Here is a 19,362-nt window from a genome sequence, read left to right on the forward strand (position 1 = left end):
CTGTTCCCTGTCATTCTTTTCCTCCATGCACGTGTAGGTGCTGCTAGGGGTCCAGGGAGATGTCTGGAGGCAGGGGGCACCTCAGACAGGTCTGTATCCAAACAGGCACTTACTACTGCGGAATTATTGACTTTCCCCAGGCACGGGAATCTCCCAAGCCAACACCACAACTGACCTGTTCTTGATTTTTAAAGGTGACACCGTGAAAGGATGGGATAAGAAAACCTGATGCCCTGAGCACATCATTTCCAGAGAAACATGTTGCCTGTACACCTTCATTTGGGAGGAGGACAGGTGAGTACATATAGTGTCGACTTGTTTCAGCACGGCTGTGCTTTTATTAAGAGGAATAGTCTTCTCTTTCTTGTTAATAGTTAGGGGTTGCTTTTTTCTGAGAATTCTGCCTGCTGGTTCAACAATCATTGATCTGCTGCGTGCTTTTCCCTCGAGGTTAAAGACCCTGTCTCAGTCTTATTTATTCACTATGGCGCTCTCCGTTGTAGAATAAATTTCTCACCATAAGGCTCCAGTGCTGCTTCCAAATGGTGGCCTGGTTGCCTGCATAATGTATCTGCAGTCCCGTCTCAAGGAACGCGTTAATAGTGTTACGAATTGTAAGTAAGGTAGCTTCCTGCCGTAGGAAGACAGTGTGTTGGGTTTGAAACCTTTGGGTAGGACAGAAGGAGGTTGCCACCCTGGGTCGGTGGTGAGTGCTGGCATGTATCGTCTGATCTAGAGTTCGTGTCTGTGATCGCTTTAGCTCTAGAATTACTCTGAGACCCAGGGAACTCCAGTTCCCTTCAGCTGCAACGTTGGAGCTTTTCCAAGCAGTGGGATGAAATTCCTGTCACAAGCTCTAAGGCACCTTAAGGAGAAGGGGGCACAGTTTGAGTTTTCTTCCATGTAGGCGTCAGGGAGGTACAGTTCTGAGCTTAGTACTGGCCACTACTAGGAGACACTTTCAAGTGAACCGAGTGCGGCTCTGGCAACCCAAAGCTGGACGGGGTTGGCAAATGCTGATGTAGAGTTTTGGTGGTAAACTTGACCAGCCTGTCTTAACGAGCAGGCATGTTCTTTGTTCACAAGCACCGTTCAGTCCCACCTAGGCATCCCGAAAGTTTGAAGGACCATGGTCACATCTTCCCTTGGTCACAATGAACATATTTGCTTTTTAAGGAGCATGCTGTGGTTTTATTTTCTCTCTTTGGCTTTGCATTTGGGAAATAATGTAACGGTTATAGCTCAACTGAAGGAGCATGATACCTGATGTGGCAGAGGAGGAGACATGTTTTGCTAGTTCTTCAGTGTGTGTCAGTTTGACCCCAAAATGACATTGAGTCAAAGCTTGTGGCCAGGTTCCACTGTAGATGTTGACTTGGGGTATGAATGACTCCAAGTGTGCTTTAGGAGAGCTCTGTTGGTGTAGATGTGCTGAGCAATTGTCCTGCTGTGTGTGCAGCTGTTCTGGTTTGGCTTCCAGGTGTGAGCATGCAAAAGAAAACTCACAATTGTGGTCAGCCTTGCTGTAAAATCAGAACCGTTTCTGCTGCTGCCTGGATATCAGAGAGCCTCCTTTAACTACAACTTTACTACCTATCTTTTTATATAATAACTGCCCCTCTGAAGATTCCTTCTTCAGTATTTCCTTCCACTGAAGTTAGTTCTTATCCTCACTGCTGATTTTCTCTGCCCCATTTTAACTCCACCTGATCTGTTCTGGTGTGGGGATCAGAACTGCACAGGTCTGGGGGATTTCAGGGCAAATGTGACACAATTCCCGATTTGTTCCGCGTTCCTCTGCACTCCTTATAAATTTGCTTTTCCTTTTGTGAAGTGCCAGTGGTTTTTAAGCCGACGCTTCGCAACATCTGCTCTGCCGGCAGCATCCCTCCCGGCGGGGCACGCACCAGCCCGGGGCACCCCCAGCACAAGGAGCAGCTTCCCAGCCCCCGCTGCCCGCACCCCGCGGCGGCCCGGGCAGGTTCGGCTGCTCGGCAGAATCCAACCCGCCCCGCCCCTTGTCCCGCGGCGGTGCCGGGGTGCCGGGCAGGCACGGCGGGGCGCTGGGCCGGGGAACGCGTGTTCCCGGCTCTGCCCCGCCTGCAGCCGCTTTCCACGGCCCGGTGCCCACCCGCGCCGTGGTTCAAGGACCTCCAGGCTGCTCCCGGGACGGCTCCGGGCTGGCGGCGGGGCCGCCCCGAGCGGCAGCTTTCGGCCCCGGGCCTCAGCCGCCCGGTTGCTCACGGAAGCTACGGGAGATGCTGGTGGCAGCGGAGCTGAGGGGACCGGCGGGGCGGAGGGGATGGCTGAGGGATATGGCGGGAGCTGAGGGGGATGGCGGGGCTGAGGGGGGGCCGGGCTGCGGCCGTGCCGTGCCGAGGGACCGGGGCGCTGCGCGGACCAGCGCCGCGGCGGGGCTGCGGGCCGGGGGCCGCGCGCGGCGGGCAGCGCCTCGCGGGCGGGGCACGTGCCGTTCGGCGCGTGGCGGGGGGTAGCGGAGGCCGCGCGGGCGGCGGTCGGTGCCACCTGCCGACACGGACGCGTCGCAGCAGCCCGTCCCCGTCAGTGCCAACACCTTCCCCGCCGGACTGTGGCGGCTGGTCAGCAGCCCGCGCTGCCGCTCCGTTCGCTGGGTGCCTCCGGCCAGGGGCTGCTCATCAACCAGCCGCTCTCTGAGTGCGGGCTGCTGGGCGCCGGGCCGGCCCTCGCCGCGCAGCCGGGTGGCGGCGGGGCAGCGGCAGCCGCCGGTTTCTTCAAGAGCAAGAGCTTCAGCGGCTTCATCCGGCGGCTCAATCTCTATGGCTTCCGCGAGGTGGGGATGTTGCCGGGGGGCAGTGTGGTGGGGCCGGGGCCCGGGCCGGGCCCAGAGGGTGCACAAGGCAACGGTGGCAACGGCACCGGGCCCCTGCATCACTTCCGCAGCCCCCACTTTCGCCGCGACCGCCCCGACCTCCTCATCCACCTGAAGCGCCTGATGAAAGGCAACAAGGTGAAGATGGCAGCAGGCCTGGATGTGACCAGCTGCCCACCCAACCGCTTCCAGCGCTTGCTTGGCACGCCGCTGAACGGGCAGCCGCTGCCTCCGCCCTCGACGCTCAGCAATGCCAACAGGCCTGGTGAGTCGGAGTGGGCCATGTGGGGCCTTGGTGGGTTTTTGAGAAGCGCTGGGTGGCATGAGTTTTGAAAGTCAACACTCCCCTGAGGGAGAAGGGTTACCTGTCCTTGCCGGTGGCATCTCATTTCACCTGGTGTAGGGAAGCAGTTGTTGTTTATGCAGGTAGATCTGCTGCCAGTAAGCATGAGTAGCATGGTTCACATGTATTTCATGTATAGTATGTAGACTATAGTACAGTCTCCATTGCATACTACACTAAGAACACCCTTGCCAGATCTCTGTGGAGCTGGCACAGCTCTACCAGTTGAACGTTACTGCTTCTTGCCCGTCAGTAAGGATGCCCATCAGTAGGGATGCTTAATAAGCTGTCATTAAATGTGTGTGAAACAGTGAGTCATGTGAAGTGATAACTAGAGCATCCTGTTAGTTTTGTGCAAAGGAGACAAGACCTGGTAGTAAGATTTTTGTCAGTTGTCTCCTGAAAAAGAATTCACAAGCTTTGCAGTTTTTAAAACGGATTGAATGAGTAGGTGAGAGCTAATTAGAAAATAATACTGCTGAAAAGCCCTAGAACATGTTTTCTTTCTTTCTAGCCCTCTTTGAGAGGATCTGAGTTTTCCCAAGACAAGTCTGGCCCTCAGGATTATTCCACAAATTTTGTATTGGCCCGAAAGCTTTGTAGTTGGCGCTGTGTAAGGAAGATGTGAATATCTTGCTTTGCAGTGCTCTTGGGCTGCTCTAACTGTGGGCTGCTGCCAGAAGAGCACTCCTGCTTCCCATTCCCTTGGTGGCATGTTAACTGTCATCTTCCTTGCAGCTGATACAGCTACATGTTGGTTCAGCGCAATGATCAGAGAAGACTTTAATAGCCTATTTGTGGCTGGCTCTTTGACCCGGGTGATGCACCCCATGGGTGCAGAGCTGTAAGGTGCGGAGAAGCGACAGGACTGTGCGACCAGGAGAAGGGGAGAAGCAGTTGACAGTACTGCTCTCTGCAGCACCGGCTGGCATTTAGAGCAGAGTAGGGTATCACCATACTCTTGGTTACTGTTTCAGGGTAGGAACTGTCATCTAATTCAAGTGGTGTTTTCCATGATGTGTGTGGAACTGCACGTGCAATACCAAGAAAACAAAATGAAGCATCTGAGAAGGGATGGAACTTATTTCAGTAGGGAGGCTAGGAAGCATTTAAATTAATGATGTGACGTTAACGTTGTTAATGCTGAGTCATTGCAGACTTCAATGAAATGTGGTTTGTCTGATGTAATGCAGACCATTGGTAAACGAAATTATTAGAAAGAGATGACTTTTTTTGTTCTCTGTTTTTATGGCTGCAGTTTCAGAGCTTTCGCTCTAGGAGTCTCGTTTTCTAGAAAGACAGAACAAGGAAAACATTAGGGTTTCTATGCAGTCAAGTTCTGACAGGCTGACAATGCACTGTGCGCTCTGTATTGACTATTTAGGGGCATGCCTTTGCTGTAAATGTGAGGTAATTTGATAGATAAGAGATACTTTTGTTTGCAAAGTGTCAGTCTGTTCCCAGTGTCTTGCAGCATGTAACGCTGTGTTAAACATTCAGGAACAATTCCTGTACAGCAACTGGAGGTTGGTAACTTGGCATCCTGTGGTGTCTTGTTTATGTGTTAGAACTAGATAATCTTCATGTCCCTATCCAAAGGTAAATATAAACAAAAGAATTTTCATACCCCTGTTCCTTCTCTGTTTATAAATGGTGAAAATACTGAACAGGAAATAAACAGTCCTATACATTAAGTCTTAGCAAATTTTCAAGGTCAGCTGGTATTTAATTAGTGATTCTTAATGGTTAAATGTGAACTTGCAGAATAATGACTGTATGTTACTGATTTCTTGAATTAGTTTTCATCAGAGGAGTGCAAGAGTTAAATGTGAGGCTATTTTTAAAAAAAGTCCTTTTGAGTGAGAATTGGAAACCACAGGTCTGAGCAAGCCTGGCTTCTAGATAAACCCTATTGACATGAACCATCCTGAAACTTGTAATTCTGATGGCTAAATGCAATCCTGCAGGGGAGTCACAAATGCAGTAGTTCTTACAGAAATCAATGAGCACAGGCGTTTGCGGTGTTACTGTCAGTGTTTCAACAAAGTCACCAAAACAGAAATTGAGCAGTCGTGGTATAAAAGCAAATACCATTTCATGAAACAGTAACTGTCTGAGAGAGGAAACTATAAAATAATAGAGAAGAATAAAAGGACTATCTAGGAAATAACAGAATGGTGAAGTCTGGGATACTTTAGTCTGCACTGAACTAGTTGAGCTGACTGAGAAAAAATTGGCTTTGAATTTTTTTTCTTGACCAAATAAATGACTTGTCATAAAGTACTTGCAAAGTCCTTTGGAGGATTTTGACATTGCCCTTCCCTTAGCTGTTTGTGAGCTGTCAGTAGTGGAGTTTGGTCAAGTCTTGCTTTATGATGTCCCTTTTTAAAAATGTATTGTCTGATTTAACACACAGTACTTTCAAAATTGCTTTTGTTTGGTTTAGTAAGTTACTACACATTTTGATTTATAGCCCATTTCTAAATATGGGTAACTTGTTACTGCCAGTTTAAGGAGATTGAATGCTACGCAGACACCTCTGTGTTGGTGCTTCACTCGTGTGCCACACAGCAGTTACTGCATGCTCGGGTCTAAGAGTACAGTCTCCTTTCTGGATTAAGTATGCTGGAGCAAAGGTAGTCTTCCCAAATAATGTTGTAGAGCCTTGGCTCCTCATACTGCCTTTCTTTGCCTGTGAAAACTCCTTTCCTTAACACTTGTTTCACTTTATTTGGTACCCACTGCAGGACTGCTGACTGTAGGACAGTTTCATCAACTTTACGGTCAAGGTGTTTTCTCTCCTTACTCCTACATGGCAACCTCGCACCAAGCCCCCAGCACTTTACCAGCACAAAGATTAGATCTGACTCCAGTCCCTTCCACTTGGATCCAGCAAGGACCACTTGGGTTGCTGCCAGGGCAAGGGGCTTCCCCAGCTTTTCCAGATAAAGGGGCTGCCTTTCCGGTACTCCAGACACTTCCAACAGGAGCCACGTACACACTCCAGCCTGTTGCTTCTCTTCCGCCGCTTCAGCAAGGGACTCAAAGCGTTGCCGCATCCATTGCAAATTGTAGCAGCTCTGCATCTTCAGTGCTGTACTCACAAGCCTGCTATCCAACAGGTATGAAAAAAAAGTTCTGCATTTGCTTTTCAAAAATAGATTTTAAAGTGAGACTTTTAAATATTTTTCTACAATACTCTGCCGTGTGTATATCTCAAGTGAGAGTTAGAAAGTGTCAAGTCTAAAAGGAAGATGGACCTTTAAAGCAGAAGGAGTTTCTGTTTGGTATTTGTGTCCTTCCTCCAGATTTTGTGTGTCCCCTGGTGATTTTCTGGGTAGCCTTTCTGTTGAGGTTAAAGGGCAAGGAGAAAAACATTTGCCCTCGGTGTGAGGCTAACTCTCATTTTTGTTTTTTTGATTAAGCAAAACTTGGACAATGATATTAAAGCACTGAGACCTTGTTAAGAAGTAGTATCCCAGGCCTTGGTCTCATGTTGTTCCAGGTTAAGGTTTTAAACTCAAAGATCAGTCAAAAGTATTGTGTAGAACAGGGGTCCTCAAACTTTTTAAACAGGGGGCCGGTGCACAGATTAGGTGGCAGGATGTCATCTGTGTCTGCTTGGTTTCCCCCCCAACCCTCGGTGGGGGTGGGGGTGGTGTGGGGGTTCTGTAAATACGGGGAGCCGGATTGAGGACCCTGGGGGGCCATATCTGGCCCGCGGGTCATAGTTTGAGGACTCCTGGTGTAGAATATTTCATTCTGCTCATACTACTTTTGTATCTAAATTTTTTTCTTGCTTAGCTTCTTTATGTTGTATTTTATGCACTGAAGACAAAGTACAAAAGTCTTGCCTCCTTTCTTTTTTCTAAATTATTTCTGCCACAATTGTCAGTCTCACTTAATCACTCGATTACAAAATAAATCAGTCTCACTTAAGTGTGTTTATTCTTCAGAAGAGGAGTTGAAGCAAATTACTGTTCTTTTCCTTGCCCTTACCTTGAATTGGAAAAATCACATGATAGGTTATTTTCTGGGGAGTGGTGGTGTATTTGTTGTTTTGTGGTGGTTTTGTTTAATTTCCCTAAAACTTCTGAAATTCAGAACAGTGACTCTTTACTTGAACAAACTAAAGCTCAGTTATTATTCTTTCCTTCTGCCTGCTCCTCCTTTGGCAGCCGCACCTTCACAAAGACAGCTATCTATCCCTGCTTAGAAATCCTACACAGTGAAATCATTACATCTTTTGTGCATCTCTTCTGAGACCTCTGCTGAGAACATTTCAGACAATAATCACTAGTTTCCATAACGTCATTTTTGTCAAGGAAGGGTTCTGAGGAGCTGGGCATTTCTTGTAGACACACTTAAATGTTTAAGAGACGGGCAACTTCTGCCACGTGCTCCTTGCCTTGTGCTCCTTATGCAAAGATTACTGTGGTGGCCAAAGTGTGGAGCCTGCCTTACCAGCTGCTAACTATTAAGTCTTCTCCCAGGAGCAGGTGTCCTGAGAATCATAGAATGGTTTGGGTTGGAAGGGACCTTAAAGATCAGCAAGTTCCCACCCCCCTGCCATGGGCAGGGACACCTTCTATTAGACCAGGTTGCTCCAGCCTCATCCAGAATACTTGCTTAATTAAGGTGGGAGGTGGTCCCTGCTTTGCGTTTCTATTGGTTACAGAGCATAGGTTGAAACTCATCATGATGAATTGTAGTTGTCTCTGTCTCAGCTAAGGCCCCAGCCCTCTTCCGTAGTCAAGGGAAGGAAAGGGGCGTCTCGGGTGCGATTCACGTAGCTCGGTTTAGAGTTTGTCTTGGGGTAAGATTACTGGTGTCCTGGAAGTGCCTGTTTTGAAGTACTGCCTGTAGGGGAGCTGAGGGAGACCAGCATAGATTTAGACATGAATATGTAGATCTCTCTCACTGGATGACGCTCGTTGCTGTAAGTTTAAAGGACAACTTGGCTATGTTGCTCAGGTAGAATCTTCTGGGGTGGGAGGTGGGTGTGAGAACGCAGTGAAAACATAACAAATTTTGCAAGGTGTAATCAAAACTAAAATACAGAAACTTAGGGAATCTGAGGCGTTTGAAACCTCCAGTGAATTAATTAGCGTTTCTGAGAGTGTAAGTGACATTTCACTGGAGTATGATAAATCTTTTAATTTTCACTGTCACTCTAGGACTGTCTCAGCGGTTTTACTTCTGTGCCTGTGTATCTCTTAATCTCTCCGCTGTCCTTTCTTCTATATATTATAACATACAGAATGCTGAAAGCGTGTTTCTTCAAATGTCCACATGAAAAAGTCTGGTTTCCTTCATCATGAGAGCACAGCAGCAAGATTAGTTTGTTTGGAAAGTGATAGTTAACATTAAGATACGTATTTAGTAAGTGAGAGAACTAAAGAATATATGTTCAATCTTATTCTTGACTCTATTCATTTCACTTTTGAAGTCCCATTAAATGAAATCAAAGTAGAACTTTGTCAAAAGATTTCTGTATTTCTTCTAGCTTATTTCTTCTAGCTAGTTTAATAACTGAGGGCAAAGTTCAGACTGTGGGGACATGTACTCTAACTTTGTGTATTCTAGTTTTCTGATCCCATATTTTGCTTAATATGATGTTTTGTAAGAGGTTGTTTCAATTTAGCTACCGAGTTAAAAACACTTATGTCAACTGTCTAGACAGTGTTCAACACCTGTTAGATGCCCTTTTGGAGAGGATATTTTGGAGAGGATATGAATATAAGAGGATATTTTGGAGAAGTATAGCTTTTGTTTTATTGGTTTTATATTAGTTTTATTATAAGATAACATTGAGTGATCTTTGGTTTTATTTCTTTTGTTGTTGTGTTGTGCTTTTTTAAGGAGAATACTAGTGTTAAAAGTGAATCCAGGACATTGGAGACAGAAGAGAGACAATTCACTTCAGGAGCTGAGCCTGTGAACAAATCTGTAGAACAGACAGATTCATCTGTAAAATCTTTCTCCAGGAAAAGACGTGGTTCAGACACAGGCAACTCTCTCGGTAAGAAAGATTCTACGTTTTCTCAGAGATTACAGCGACAGCTACTCTGAAACTAACTATTACAGAAAGGGGAGAGTAGAAGAATTTAGTTGTTGTCTGCCGTGTAAGTACCTCATTGTTCCTTCAGTTAAAATATTAAAGTTGTGCAACCTCTTAGTGTACTTACCAACACACTCCAATAGAGACACTTATGCTAGTTACTCTGATGTGGGAAAGGGTATAAATTATGTAAGTAAATAAAACTTGAAGTTCTGGGAGTTGTGTCAGAAACCTGGATGTCACAATATTGAGATTAAGTTCATAGATGTGTTTGCTGGAGGGCGACATGCTGTGAAGGAAACACTGAGTAATGAGGTAACTATGGAAGTTCCAGGGGCAAAAACCACCAAACTGATGAAGCTAGTGTAGAAGTCTGAACTCTTGGTCTCACATCACTGAATACATTGTACCAGTCTGATACGTGTCCTGAAACACGAGAAAAACAAGCAGCAGAGTATCTGAGGCTAAAAACTTCACAATTCTAGTAACTGAAGGAAAAACCTAAATGTTCACAGATTAGAGAGACATCAAAGGACACAAAAAGTACTTGGGATCCATTCTAGAGGAGAATTTGGTTCAGCCTGCAAGTCTCTAAGAAGCTGTTTCCCTCACAGCTGTTCATCAAAGAGCTGATGGTAGAGTTTGAAGAGCTGTTGCTCACTTCAAAGGGTAGTTTCTGGATTTTGTGGTATTTCTGTGCAACATATGAGATCAAAAATCGTTTTAAGCACCAGCATAATATATTATATTAATAGATGACCAAATTAGTAATATCATAAAATTCGTAATCTATGATCAAAAGCAAATTATTAGGTATCTGCTACTTGAGCATGTAATGGAGCTGGTATAATGGTGTAATTCCGTACTCCCGTGCCCAGTGTGCGCTGGCAACGTCCTCGAGGGACGGCAGTGGCGCCTCCTTACCAAGGGGCAGCAGCGGGTACCGCAGCACCACCCCGCAGGCAGCGCGGGATCGCGATGCCGTTATATATGGCCGGCAATGGCGAGTGGGGAGGCGCCACCGCGAATGCATGGCGCCAAGGCTGCAGTACCGATTTTTGGCCGCCAGGTGGCAGCAGCAACACGATACCACCCGGGCGGCTGCAGTACCCAATCTTTTTCGCTAGACGGCAGCATCGTTCCATCTACACTAAGGGCAGCGCATGCGCAGAATCGGCTTGACGCCAAAGGGCGGGGTTTCCGGATGCGATTGCGTATGACGCAATCACCTTTTACGTATGCGCAGAAGCATGTCTGGCAAACTGAGGGTAGCGCATGCGCAGAATCGACTTGACGCCTAGGGGCGGGATTTGTGGCTACGTATGCGTATTACGACCTCCATTTTTGCGCATGCGCAGAAGCATTTCTGGCAAAACTAAGGGCAGCGCATGCGCAGAATGGGCTTGACGTCTAGGGGCGGGGTTTGTGGCTACGTATACATATTACGAAATCGGTCTTTACGCATGCGTAGTAGCGTTACTGGCAAACTAAGGGCAGTGCATGCGTAGAATCTGTTGGATGCCTAGGGGCGGGGTTTGTGCCTACGTATGCGTATTGCGAAACGGGTTTTACGCATGCGTAGTAGCATTCCTGGCAAGCTAAGAGCAGCACATGCGCAGACTCGGCTTGACGCCGAGCGGCGGGGATTGTGGCTGTGTGTGCGTGTTACGGAATGCGGCTGCGTTTGTCCCGGGACTGCCGCGGTGCAGGGTTAAGTCTCAGATTAAGTCTTAAGGATGAGTCTTAAGGTTGAGTCTTAGGGTTAAGTCTTAACTTTAAGTCAAGGTTAAGTCTTAGGGTTATGTCTTATATTTAATTCTTAAGGTTAAGGCTTAAGCTTAAGTCTTAAGGTTAAATCTTGAGGTTAGGTCTTAGGGTTATGTCTTGAGGATTCTTAGGATTAAGTGTTAGGGCTAAGTCTTAAGGTTGAGTCTTAGGGTCAATTCTTAAGGTTAAGTCTTAAGAGTTAAGTCTTAGGGTTATGTCTTACGGTTAAGTCTTTAAGTCTTAGCGATAAGTCTTAGTTTTAAGTCTTAAGGTTGAGTCTTAGAGTTAAGTCTTTGGGTTAAATCTTAGTATTAAGTCTTAGGGTTAGGTCTTAGAATAAAGTCTTAAGGCAAGTCTTAAGATTAAGTCAGGGTTAAGTGTTAAGGTTAAGTCTTAAGGTTAAGTCTTATGGTTAGGTCTTGGAGTTTAGTCTTATGGTTAAGTCTTAGGCTTAGGTCTTAGGGTTAGGTTTTGGGTTCAGTCTTAGGATTAAGGTTTAGGGTTAAGTCTTAGTGTTAAGACTGAAGGTTAGAGTCTTAAGGTTGAGTCTTAGGGCTAGGTCTTAGGGCTAGGTACTATTACCAGGAACAGAGGTATATTTCTCAAGATCTTGCAACTTGGTCTTCTGCAAGATTGATCGATTGATAGATAGACAGACAGACATAAAAATTATGCAATAGCTGCCGTAAATGGTTCAGAGATTTGTTTCCATCAGGGTATGTCGCAGAACTTCCTACAGTAGTTATCTACTTCCTCATGCTACCAAGAACTCCATCGTGTTTGCCATCACTGCTACCAGTTGCTCTTTTCCTTGCTTCTTTGGGTAACTTTGGAGTCTTTGTTGTGGAAACATGCCAGTGTGATGAAATCTAGCACATATGAATACTCCCTGTGCTGGCTCCTCAGCAGGGGTTTCCTTCCTCCTCTCCCTGCCCAGCTCTATCTCTGTTCTCTGCATCCCTCTGTCCCTCTCCCATCCCTCTCCTGCCACCACACCGCCCTGTCTCACCCCCCTCTGCTGCTCAAAATATTAAGGGAACTAGATCTGTATTGAAAAAAGTGGGGTTTCTCTTACCTCTCCTGAGGGTTTACCACCCAGAGCAGGCTCAGGTTCTGATCTTGCAAACTGCTCCCCAGTGCTTGGATGCTCGCTCTGGGAAACAATGCCAGCTGCTCAAATTCTTTTGCAGGCACAATCTTTGTTTACCTTCTACTTAGAATGAAATGAAAAGCTGTCATCAGTCCTGCTTACAGCACAGAAAGACACCTGAGTTTCATGCCCATGTCTGCACAGAAACATGCAGAGGGAAAAAAAGCACAGAACTGCTTTGTGCAATGAAGTACGTAAGCTCTCCCTATCAGCATGGCTGCTTTGAGCAATTGAATTGTTCTACAGTTATCTGACAAGCCAACACGTTGCCCATCAAATGAGAACCAGAATGTATGCCATTTGCAAGATGGGGCAGCAATAAGCTTTCGACCACTTTCCAGCAAGATCAGTTCAAGCAAGGTGGTGTATTTATGGATTTTTCTCCTCTGCAAAGCCACGAGGAAAACATGAACTGCACTCCCCAAAGGCAAAGGAGCAAACTGAGGGAGAGCAGCTCATCAGTGCCTTTCAGAGCTTCAATAGTCTGGAGAAATGGGGAAAAAAAAACATACAAAGATAAATAGTAGCCAAGATACACTTTTATAAAATGTATATTGGGACCTGTGCCAGATCTCAGAATGACTTTCAATATTGCTTTGCATGACTATTCGACCAAGGCCTAAAGTGGAGTGATAGCTTCTGCTTGCCAGGGCATGAGATCACTTAAATGAGCGACACAGTAACAAGTAAACACCAAACGTAATAGCAGAGCTCACAGTTTCCCTTCACTGGCGACCAGCTGTGCAGTAAGCCAGTTTAACACAGCCTCCATAAGGATGGCTCTAAAGTCACTGAAAAGGAAAAAAAGAAGGTAAGTTCTTAGCCTGGAATGTAAAGGCACCATCTTGGCTCCCAGGCAGGTGGCACAGATGGCCCAGCAGGGTCATGTCCCCACATTCCAGGAAAGATAAAAAAAAAAACGCAGGACGACTTTGTGGGGTCGGTTTGATGCATCCTTTCCATTTGGTGAAAGCCTGAGGATGGATGTATTCCACGGTAGGACCGGTGGCACTTTAGACCTGAGGTTAAAAAAGGTGCTGCACTTCAGTGACACTCCCCAAGCTGCTTTCACCACCAAACAAAAAATGATTTGCTTTCTCCAGTATGGTGGGAATGATACCATAAAGTCGGTCATGGAGAAAAACTCTCTAAGACTTGCTTGGAAGTTTCAGAAGGCCGGCATTCTTTATGACAGTGCTGGGAGCACGGGGGAATGTTTCCTCTGAGCGTGCTCACCCAGGTACTCGAGGGTACGCACTATGGACAGCAGAGCACTTGCACTCTCATAAGTGCATTACACATGCATTTTCAGTCGGGCACGGGATGGGTTAAAAGCTTCTTGCTTCTAATGCAAACTAGCACACACCCTCAGACAGCACTGCTGAGGATTTTTACTAGCTCCCCATACTCCCCAAGCAGGGCCTTGCCCTCTCTCGGGGGGCTATCTGAGTCAGAGGTCATTATCTAGCCCCCCCCCCCCCCCCCCCCCAACAATTACCTTTGTCTGACTTCCAACCAACTTTCTGCGGATCGCAGCACTCTATCGGCTTGTCTCCTCCTGCGGCCACAATGTCCTCACCCAGAGGCTCTTTCTGCATCACTGAAGAGAACGGAGATCTTTTCCCCATCCATTCTTTGTTCCCTATCCTTCCCAAGACTGACTCCCTGGATGAGAGGTCCCTTAATTTGTCACTTCTAACAGCTTTAGAGAGTCAGCTTGGCCTAACCTTTGTGCGCAGGTGTGTTTAACATAGAGCTAAACACCAAATCAGAGCGTGGTAACTGGGGAGCTCAGACATCTCGTCCCTTTGCCAAGCCAGCAGCCTTCCCTTAACAGAATCCCTGGACATAAACGTATATACAGTGGAATCTATATGGTGGCATCAAACCTCCACACGCACACCACATTCATCCCTAAAATCCTTCCCCCCGAACAACCCTGAGAGACTTCCCTTGACCCCCTCGTCCACCCCAGGCTGTTCATGAAATCATCCCCCACCTCCACCTCTCCGCGCTGTCCCTAAAACTTTTCCCCCAGACCCTGGTCCAGCCCTAAAGTCCCTCCCACACCCTTGGTCCATGCCTAAAACCCTTCCCCAGACTCCCCACTCTGTCTTCTAAATAACACACACAGCCTCAATCCCACCCTGATGTATCGATACACACACCCCCATATCCCCTCACCCCCACCCTAAACCCCCACACCCCACCTCCCCCCACTACACCCACCCCCACACACCCTGGTCCATCCCTAAAAACCTTCATCGATTCCCATCTGTCCCTAAACCCCTTCCCCCCACCCCCTCCCCTGCCCCCGTCCCTCTGTCCCTGGCATGGCCCAACTGCCCAGCACCATCAGACCGCTCTGGCCCGAACACCATAAGGCAATGGTTCCCACCTGCCAAGTCGAGGAACATTTTTTTTCCTAAATAGACAGAGTTTTACTTCATACGCTGCCAACTACGCCGAATTATGTTTTGCTGATTGACTGGATACACAGCAAAGATGAACTCCAGATCAAATATAATCAAATCTATCAAATAATGGAATATATGAAATGCATTTTCTTATATTACAATAAAATAAAGGAAAATAGCATGCAATACAATAAAAGGAAACAGTAGCAGTTATTGTGAGCGATATGATAAAAGCACAATAGAAGCGAAGTATCTAATTGTTATTCCAAAGTGTTAACGTGACTAAGGAAAGGAGACATCACCAATTCCCACCCCAACAACGCCCAGGCCCACCCTTCGGCTGGGAGCCCCCTTGCAGCCGGCGCCAGGAGTCTCTCGGGAACTGGGAAATTCACCTGGAGAAGGTACCAGAGAGGAATTCTCTTGCTGCTTCCCACCGTGCATGGTAGCCATGTGAGGCACAGCACAAGAGTTCTGCTCCCTGCTTTCTGTGGTGAGAGAATTGACACAGCACTTTTGAACTCATACAGAACCAAAAAAACATGGCTTGGGAAAGTGCAGCGCTGCTCCCCTGGAGAAGGTTCCAGGAAAGAATTTTATTGCTGCTTCCCACCATGTCCTTGCAGCCACGTCAGGCACAGCAGAAAAGTTCTGCACCCTGCTTTCTGTGGTGAGAAATTGGACGCCTTTACATTGGCAATCATGCAGAGCCCCGAAGAGTCACCTTGGCAAAGTGCAGCACTGCTCCCCTGGAGAGGGTGACAGGAAGGAATTATCTTGCTACTTGTCACCATGCCCTGGCAGCCATGTAAGGAACAGCACAAAAGTTCTGCTCCCTGCTTTCTGTGGTGGGCAAAATTGACCCTTCAGAGTTGCAGTCGTTAAAAGCCCAAAAAAGTCACCTTGGGATACTACAGCACTGCTCCCATAAAGGAGGTACCAGGAAAAAACACAGGAAAAAATTCTCTTGCTGTTCTCACCCTGCCCTTGCAACCATGTGAGGAACAGCACAAAAGTTCTTCTCCCTGCTTTCTGTGGTGATAAAATTGACCCAAACCTTTTGCACTCATGCAGAGCCAAAAAAAACCCACCACGTCTTGGGAAAGTGCAGTGCTGCTCCCCTGGAGAAGGTTCCAGGAAGGAATTCTCTTGCTACTTCTCACCCTGCCCTTGCAACCATATGAGGCACAGCACAAAACTTCTGCTTCCTGCTTTCTGTAGTAAGAAAATGGACCTCTCACATTTGCAATCACGTACAACCCCAAAAAATCACTTTGGGAAAGTGCAGCACTGCTCCCCTTGAGAAGGTGCAAGGAAGAAATTCTCTTGCTGCTTCTCACCCTATCCTGGCAGCCATGTGAGTGACAGCACAAAAGTTCTGCTTCCTTCTTCCTGTGGTGAGAAAATTGACCAAAACCTTCTGCACTTAGGCAGAACCAGAGCTCACTTTGTGAAAGTGCAGCACTGTTCCCCTGGAGAAGGTGACAGGAAGGAATTCGCTTGCAGTTTCTCACTCTGTCCTTGCAGCCGTGTGAGGAACAGCACTAAAGTTCTGCTCCCTAATTTCTGTGGTCTGAAAATTAACCTCTCACATTTGCAATTGTATAGAGCCAAAATAACCCCTCACCTTGATAAGTGCAACACTGCTCCCCTGGAGAAGGTGCCAGGGAGGAATTCTCTTGCTGTTTCTCACCATGCCCTGGCAGCCATGTGAGGCACACCAGATGTTAAACCCTATATCTAAGAGCATTGTCCAAATACTTCTTGAAAACCAAAAGGTTTGGGGCAATGCCCACTTGACCAGCCTCTTGATAAAGAAATTTTCCCTAACATGCAATCTGAACTTCTCCTGATGCAGCTTTAAGTCATTCCCTCATGTCCTGTCATGTTATACCAAAAAGGAGAGATCAGCACCTCCCTCCCCGCTATCCTTCATTAGGAAGTTGTAGTCAGCAATGTGGCCCCCCTTGGTCTCCTCTTCTCTAAGCTGAACAAACCTAGTATCCTCAGCTGCTCCTCAGATGTCATGCCCTCTAGTCCTTTCACCATCTTTGCTGACCTCCTTTGGATTCAATACTTTGATGTCAAGTGACAGGAAAGCAGGTGGTGAGCTTCCGGGATGCTCTGCCTCAAGGGTGGGGGAAGTAGACAGTATCAGTAGGGTCAGAAATGGGATACACAAATTCATGGACAGTAAGTCCAAAATAAATTCTAAAGGTATAAGGCAATGACATGCCCCCTGTGTGGTTGCTGGGGGAGTGTAAGGTGTGGGTTGCCCAACATAAACATGACCATGATGTCCCTAAAGAGCATCTCGTGCAGCTTTTGGAGGTGGCACCCTAATTCTACTTGGACAGATCTAGCAGATGGTTCACTGGCCTGATGCAGGAGGGCATTTTTGTGTTACTGTTTTATGACTGTGCCAGCAGCAGGGTATGTGTAATGCACAGCACCACAAATTCATTGAAGCCTTTTTAGATCATGCTTATTTCATTGCAACACATAAATGAGCAGTACATTATTATATCGTCTAATGTAAAAGGACATATTTGACAGTAAAGCTTTTTAGCAGAAAATGGCATTATTGAAGAGCAGTAAAATATCCAGGCAAATACATCAGAGATGCTAACAACTTGTTTTAATTTAAGTATTTACTCTTGCAAACCCTAGGGTGAAAAACATTTTGAAACGGAAATATTTCTGAATGTGGCTTACCCACATGGATTTCTACTACATGGTTAATTAAAGAGTAACTTTAATATGCAACAGCTACTGATGATGCCAACAGAAGGCAAAGCAAGCACGAAAGTCCAAAGACAAATTATAAATTATGTGACGATCATTAGTGGCAATGCCACACCAGGAGCCCTGAAGCCTATAACACCAATTGATTAACTATATTGCACAGTGCAACACAGACCATAACTAATAGTCATTCCAATCCCTTACTTAAAGCTACCAGAAATTTAATCACTACATATTTTATGTAACCCATTTTATTTTTGAGCATGAGGATCATGCCTTTATAAAAGGTGTCAAGCCAATTAACTTCCTGGTTCACTGCTTAATTTCGCAGGCTAATCTGACACTTCTTTGATAGTCAGAAAAATTCTCTTAACTAGCATCCTCTTGATCTTGTACCCATATCAAAAGGAATAATTAAACATATGCAATCTGTAGTACACAGATATATTTATTAATTTATAAAATGTACAATAGTTCATTTAGAAAAGACACTTTTCATCCCACAATCTTGAATGGTACAATATGAAAATTAGTTCAAGACAGTTTTAAATATCTGTGCAAACTAAACTGAAATTGTGTCTGATAATATAAGAAACACATACAGAATAAGTATTAACTAAATACAAAATTACATTGTTTAGCTAGCATGCTTCATAAACAGCACCTGAATTCATGATGAATTCTCCACTGTTATATATTTCACCATATGCAGATATGTTAGTGTGCACAACTTAATATAATATAATTTTGATACTACATTCTACTCTTTGTCAGACCTTAATGATAACCCCAGCTTATTTGTATGGTTGGTGTCACTGGCTTCCAAGATAATGTTCTGTTTTATAGAAACATGGAATGATTTGGTTGTAGGGGATCTTTAAAGATCATCTAGTCCAAACCCCCTGCGGTGGGCTGGAACACCTTCCACTAAAGCAGGTTGCTCAAGTCCAGCCTGGCCTTGAAAACTTTCAGGGTTGGGGTATCCACAACTTCTCTGGGCAGCCTGTGCCACTGCTTCATCACTCTGTCATTGCCACTATAGGCAGCCCTCTGATCATTTTTATGGCCCCTCCTCTGGACCTATTCTAACAGCACCATATCTTTCTTGTGTCTGGGATCCCAGAGCTGGACACAGTACTCAAATGGGATCTCATAAGAGCAGAGTAGAGGGGGATGATCACCTCCCTCAACTTGCTAGTGATGCTTCTTTTGATGCAGCCCAAGAGATGATTGGCTTTCTGGGCTGCAAGCGTACATTGCCAGCTCATGCCCAAACTTTCATCTGTTGGAATACTCAAATGCTTCTCAGCAGGGCTACTTTCAACCCATTCATCCCCCAGTCTGTATTGATATTAGGAATTGCACTGACCCAGGCACAGGACCTTACTTACACTTCGCCTTGTTGAACTTCGTGATGTTCTCGTTGGCCCACTCAAACCTGTCAAGATCCCTTTGGATGGCATCCTCTTCTCTCAAGCATACCAGCTGCACCTCTCAGCTTGGTGTCGTTGGCAACCTTGCTAAGGGTGCACTCTATCCCACTGTCTGTGTCATTAATAAAGATATTGAATACCACTGGACCCCATATGGACACTTGAAGGACACCATTTGTTACTGATGTCCATTTAGACATTGAGCCACTGACTGCAACAATTTGAATGCAGCCATCCAGCCAATTCCTTATCCATCAAATGGTTCATCCATTAAACCCATATTTTTCTAATGTAGAGACAAGGATGTTGTGTGGGGCTGTGTCAAAGGCGTTACAGAATCTGAGAGACATGATACCAGTTGCTCTTCTCTTATACATCAATGGAGTCACTCCATTGTAGAAGGCCATGAAAGTGAAGTTTCTCTTTCTGAAGAGATAAGAAACTGTCTTGCAGGCATCCTGGAAAGTGAGTGGCCAGGGGCCACCTTTGGGCAGCAGAGCTGGGCTGGAAGGTGGACTCAAGGCTGGGCTGAGCTGCCCCATGCTGATGCTCACGGGATTTGTGCTGATGCAAGTGTATGTAAGGAATCGACTGG

The 19,362-nt window shown here is 46.2% G+C and overlaps 1 protein-coding gene and 1 non-coding gene across 2 annotated transcripts; both read left to right on the forward strand.

Annotated features, from left to right (window-relative positions):
- The first annotated feature begins 698 nt into the window (after positions 1-698).
- LOC121092110 lies at positions 699-783 on the forward strand. Its single transcript, XR_005829191.1, has one exon. It is a non-coding gene; the product is annotated as a small nucleolar RNA SNORD45 (small nucleolar RNA).
- A 2,035-nt stretch (positions 784-2,818) lies between these two features.
- On the forward strand, positions 2,819-6,524 carry LOC121091080 (heat shock factor protein 5-like). Its single transcript, XM_040600279.1, has 2 exons — positions 2,819-3,116; positions 5,942-6,524. The coding sequence occupies exons 1-2, from the start codon at positions 2,819-2,821 to the stop codon at positions 6,439-6,441; spliced, it is 798 nt and encodes a 265-aa protein (XP_040456213.1). The 3' UTR covers positions 6,442-6,524.
- Positions 6,525-19,362: the final 12,838 nt, after the last annotated feature.

The sequence above is a fragment of the Falco naumanni genome, chromosome 7 (genome assembly GCF_017639655.2).
Source record: "Falco naumanni isolate bFalNau1 chromosome 7, bFalNau1.pat, whole genome shotgun sequence".
NCBI lineage: Eukaryota > Metazoa > Chordata > Aves > Falconiformes > Falconidae > Falco > Falco naumanni.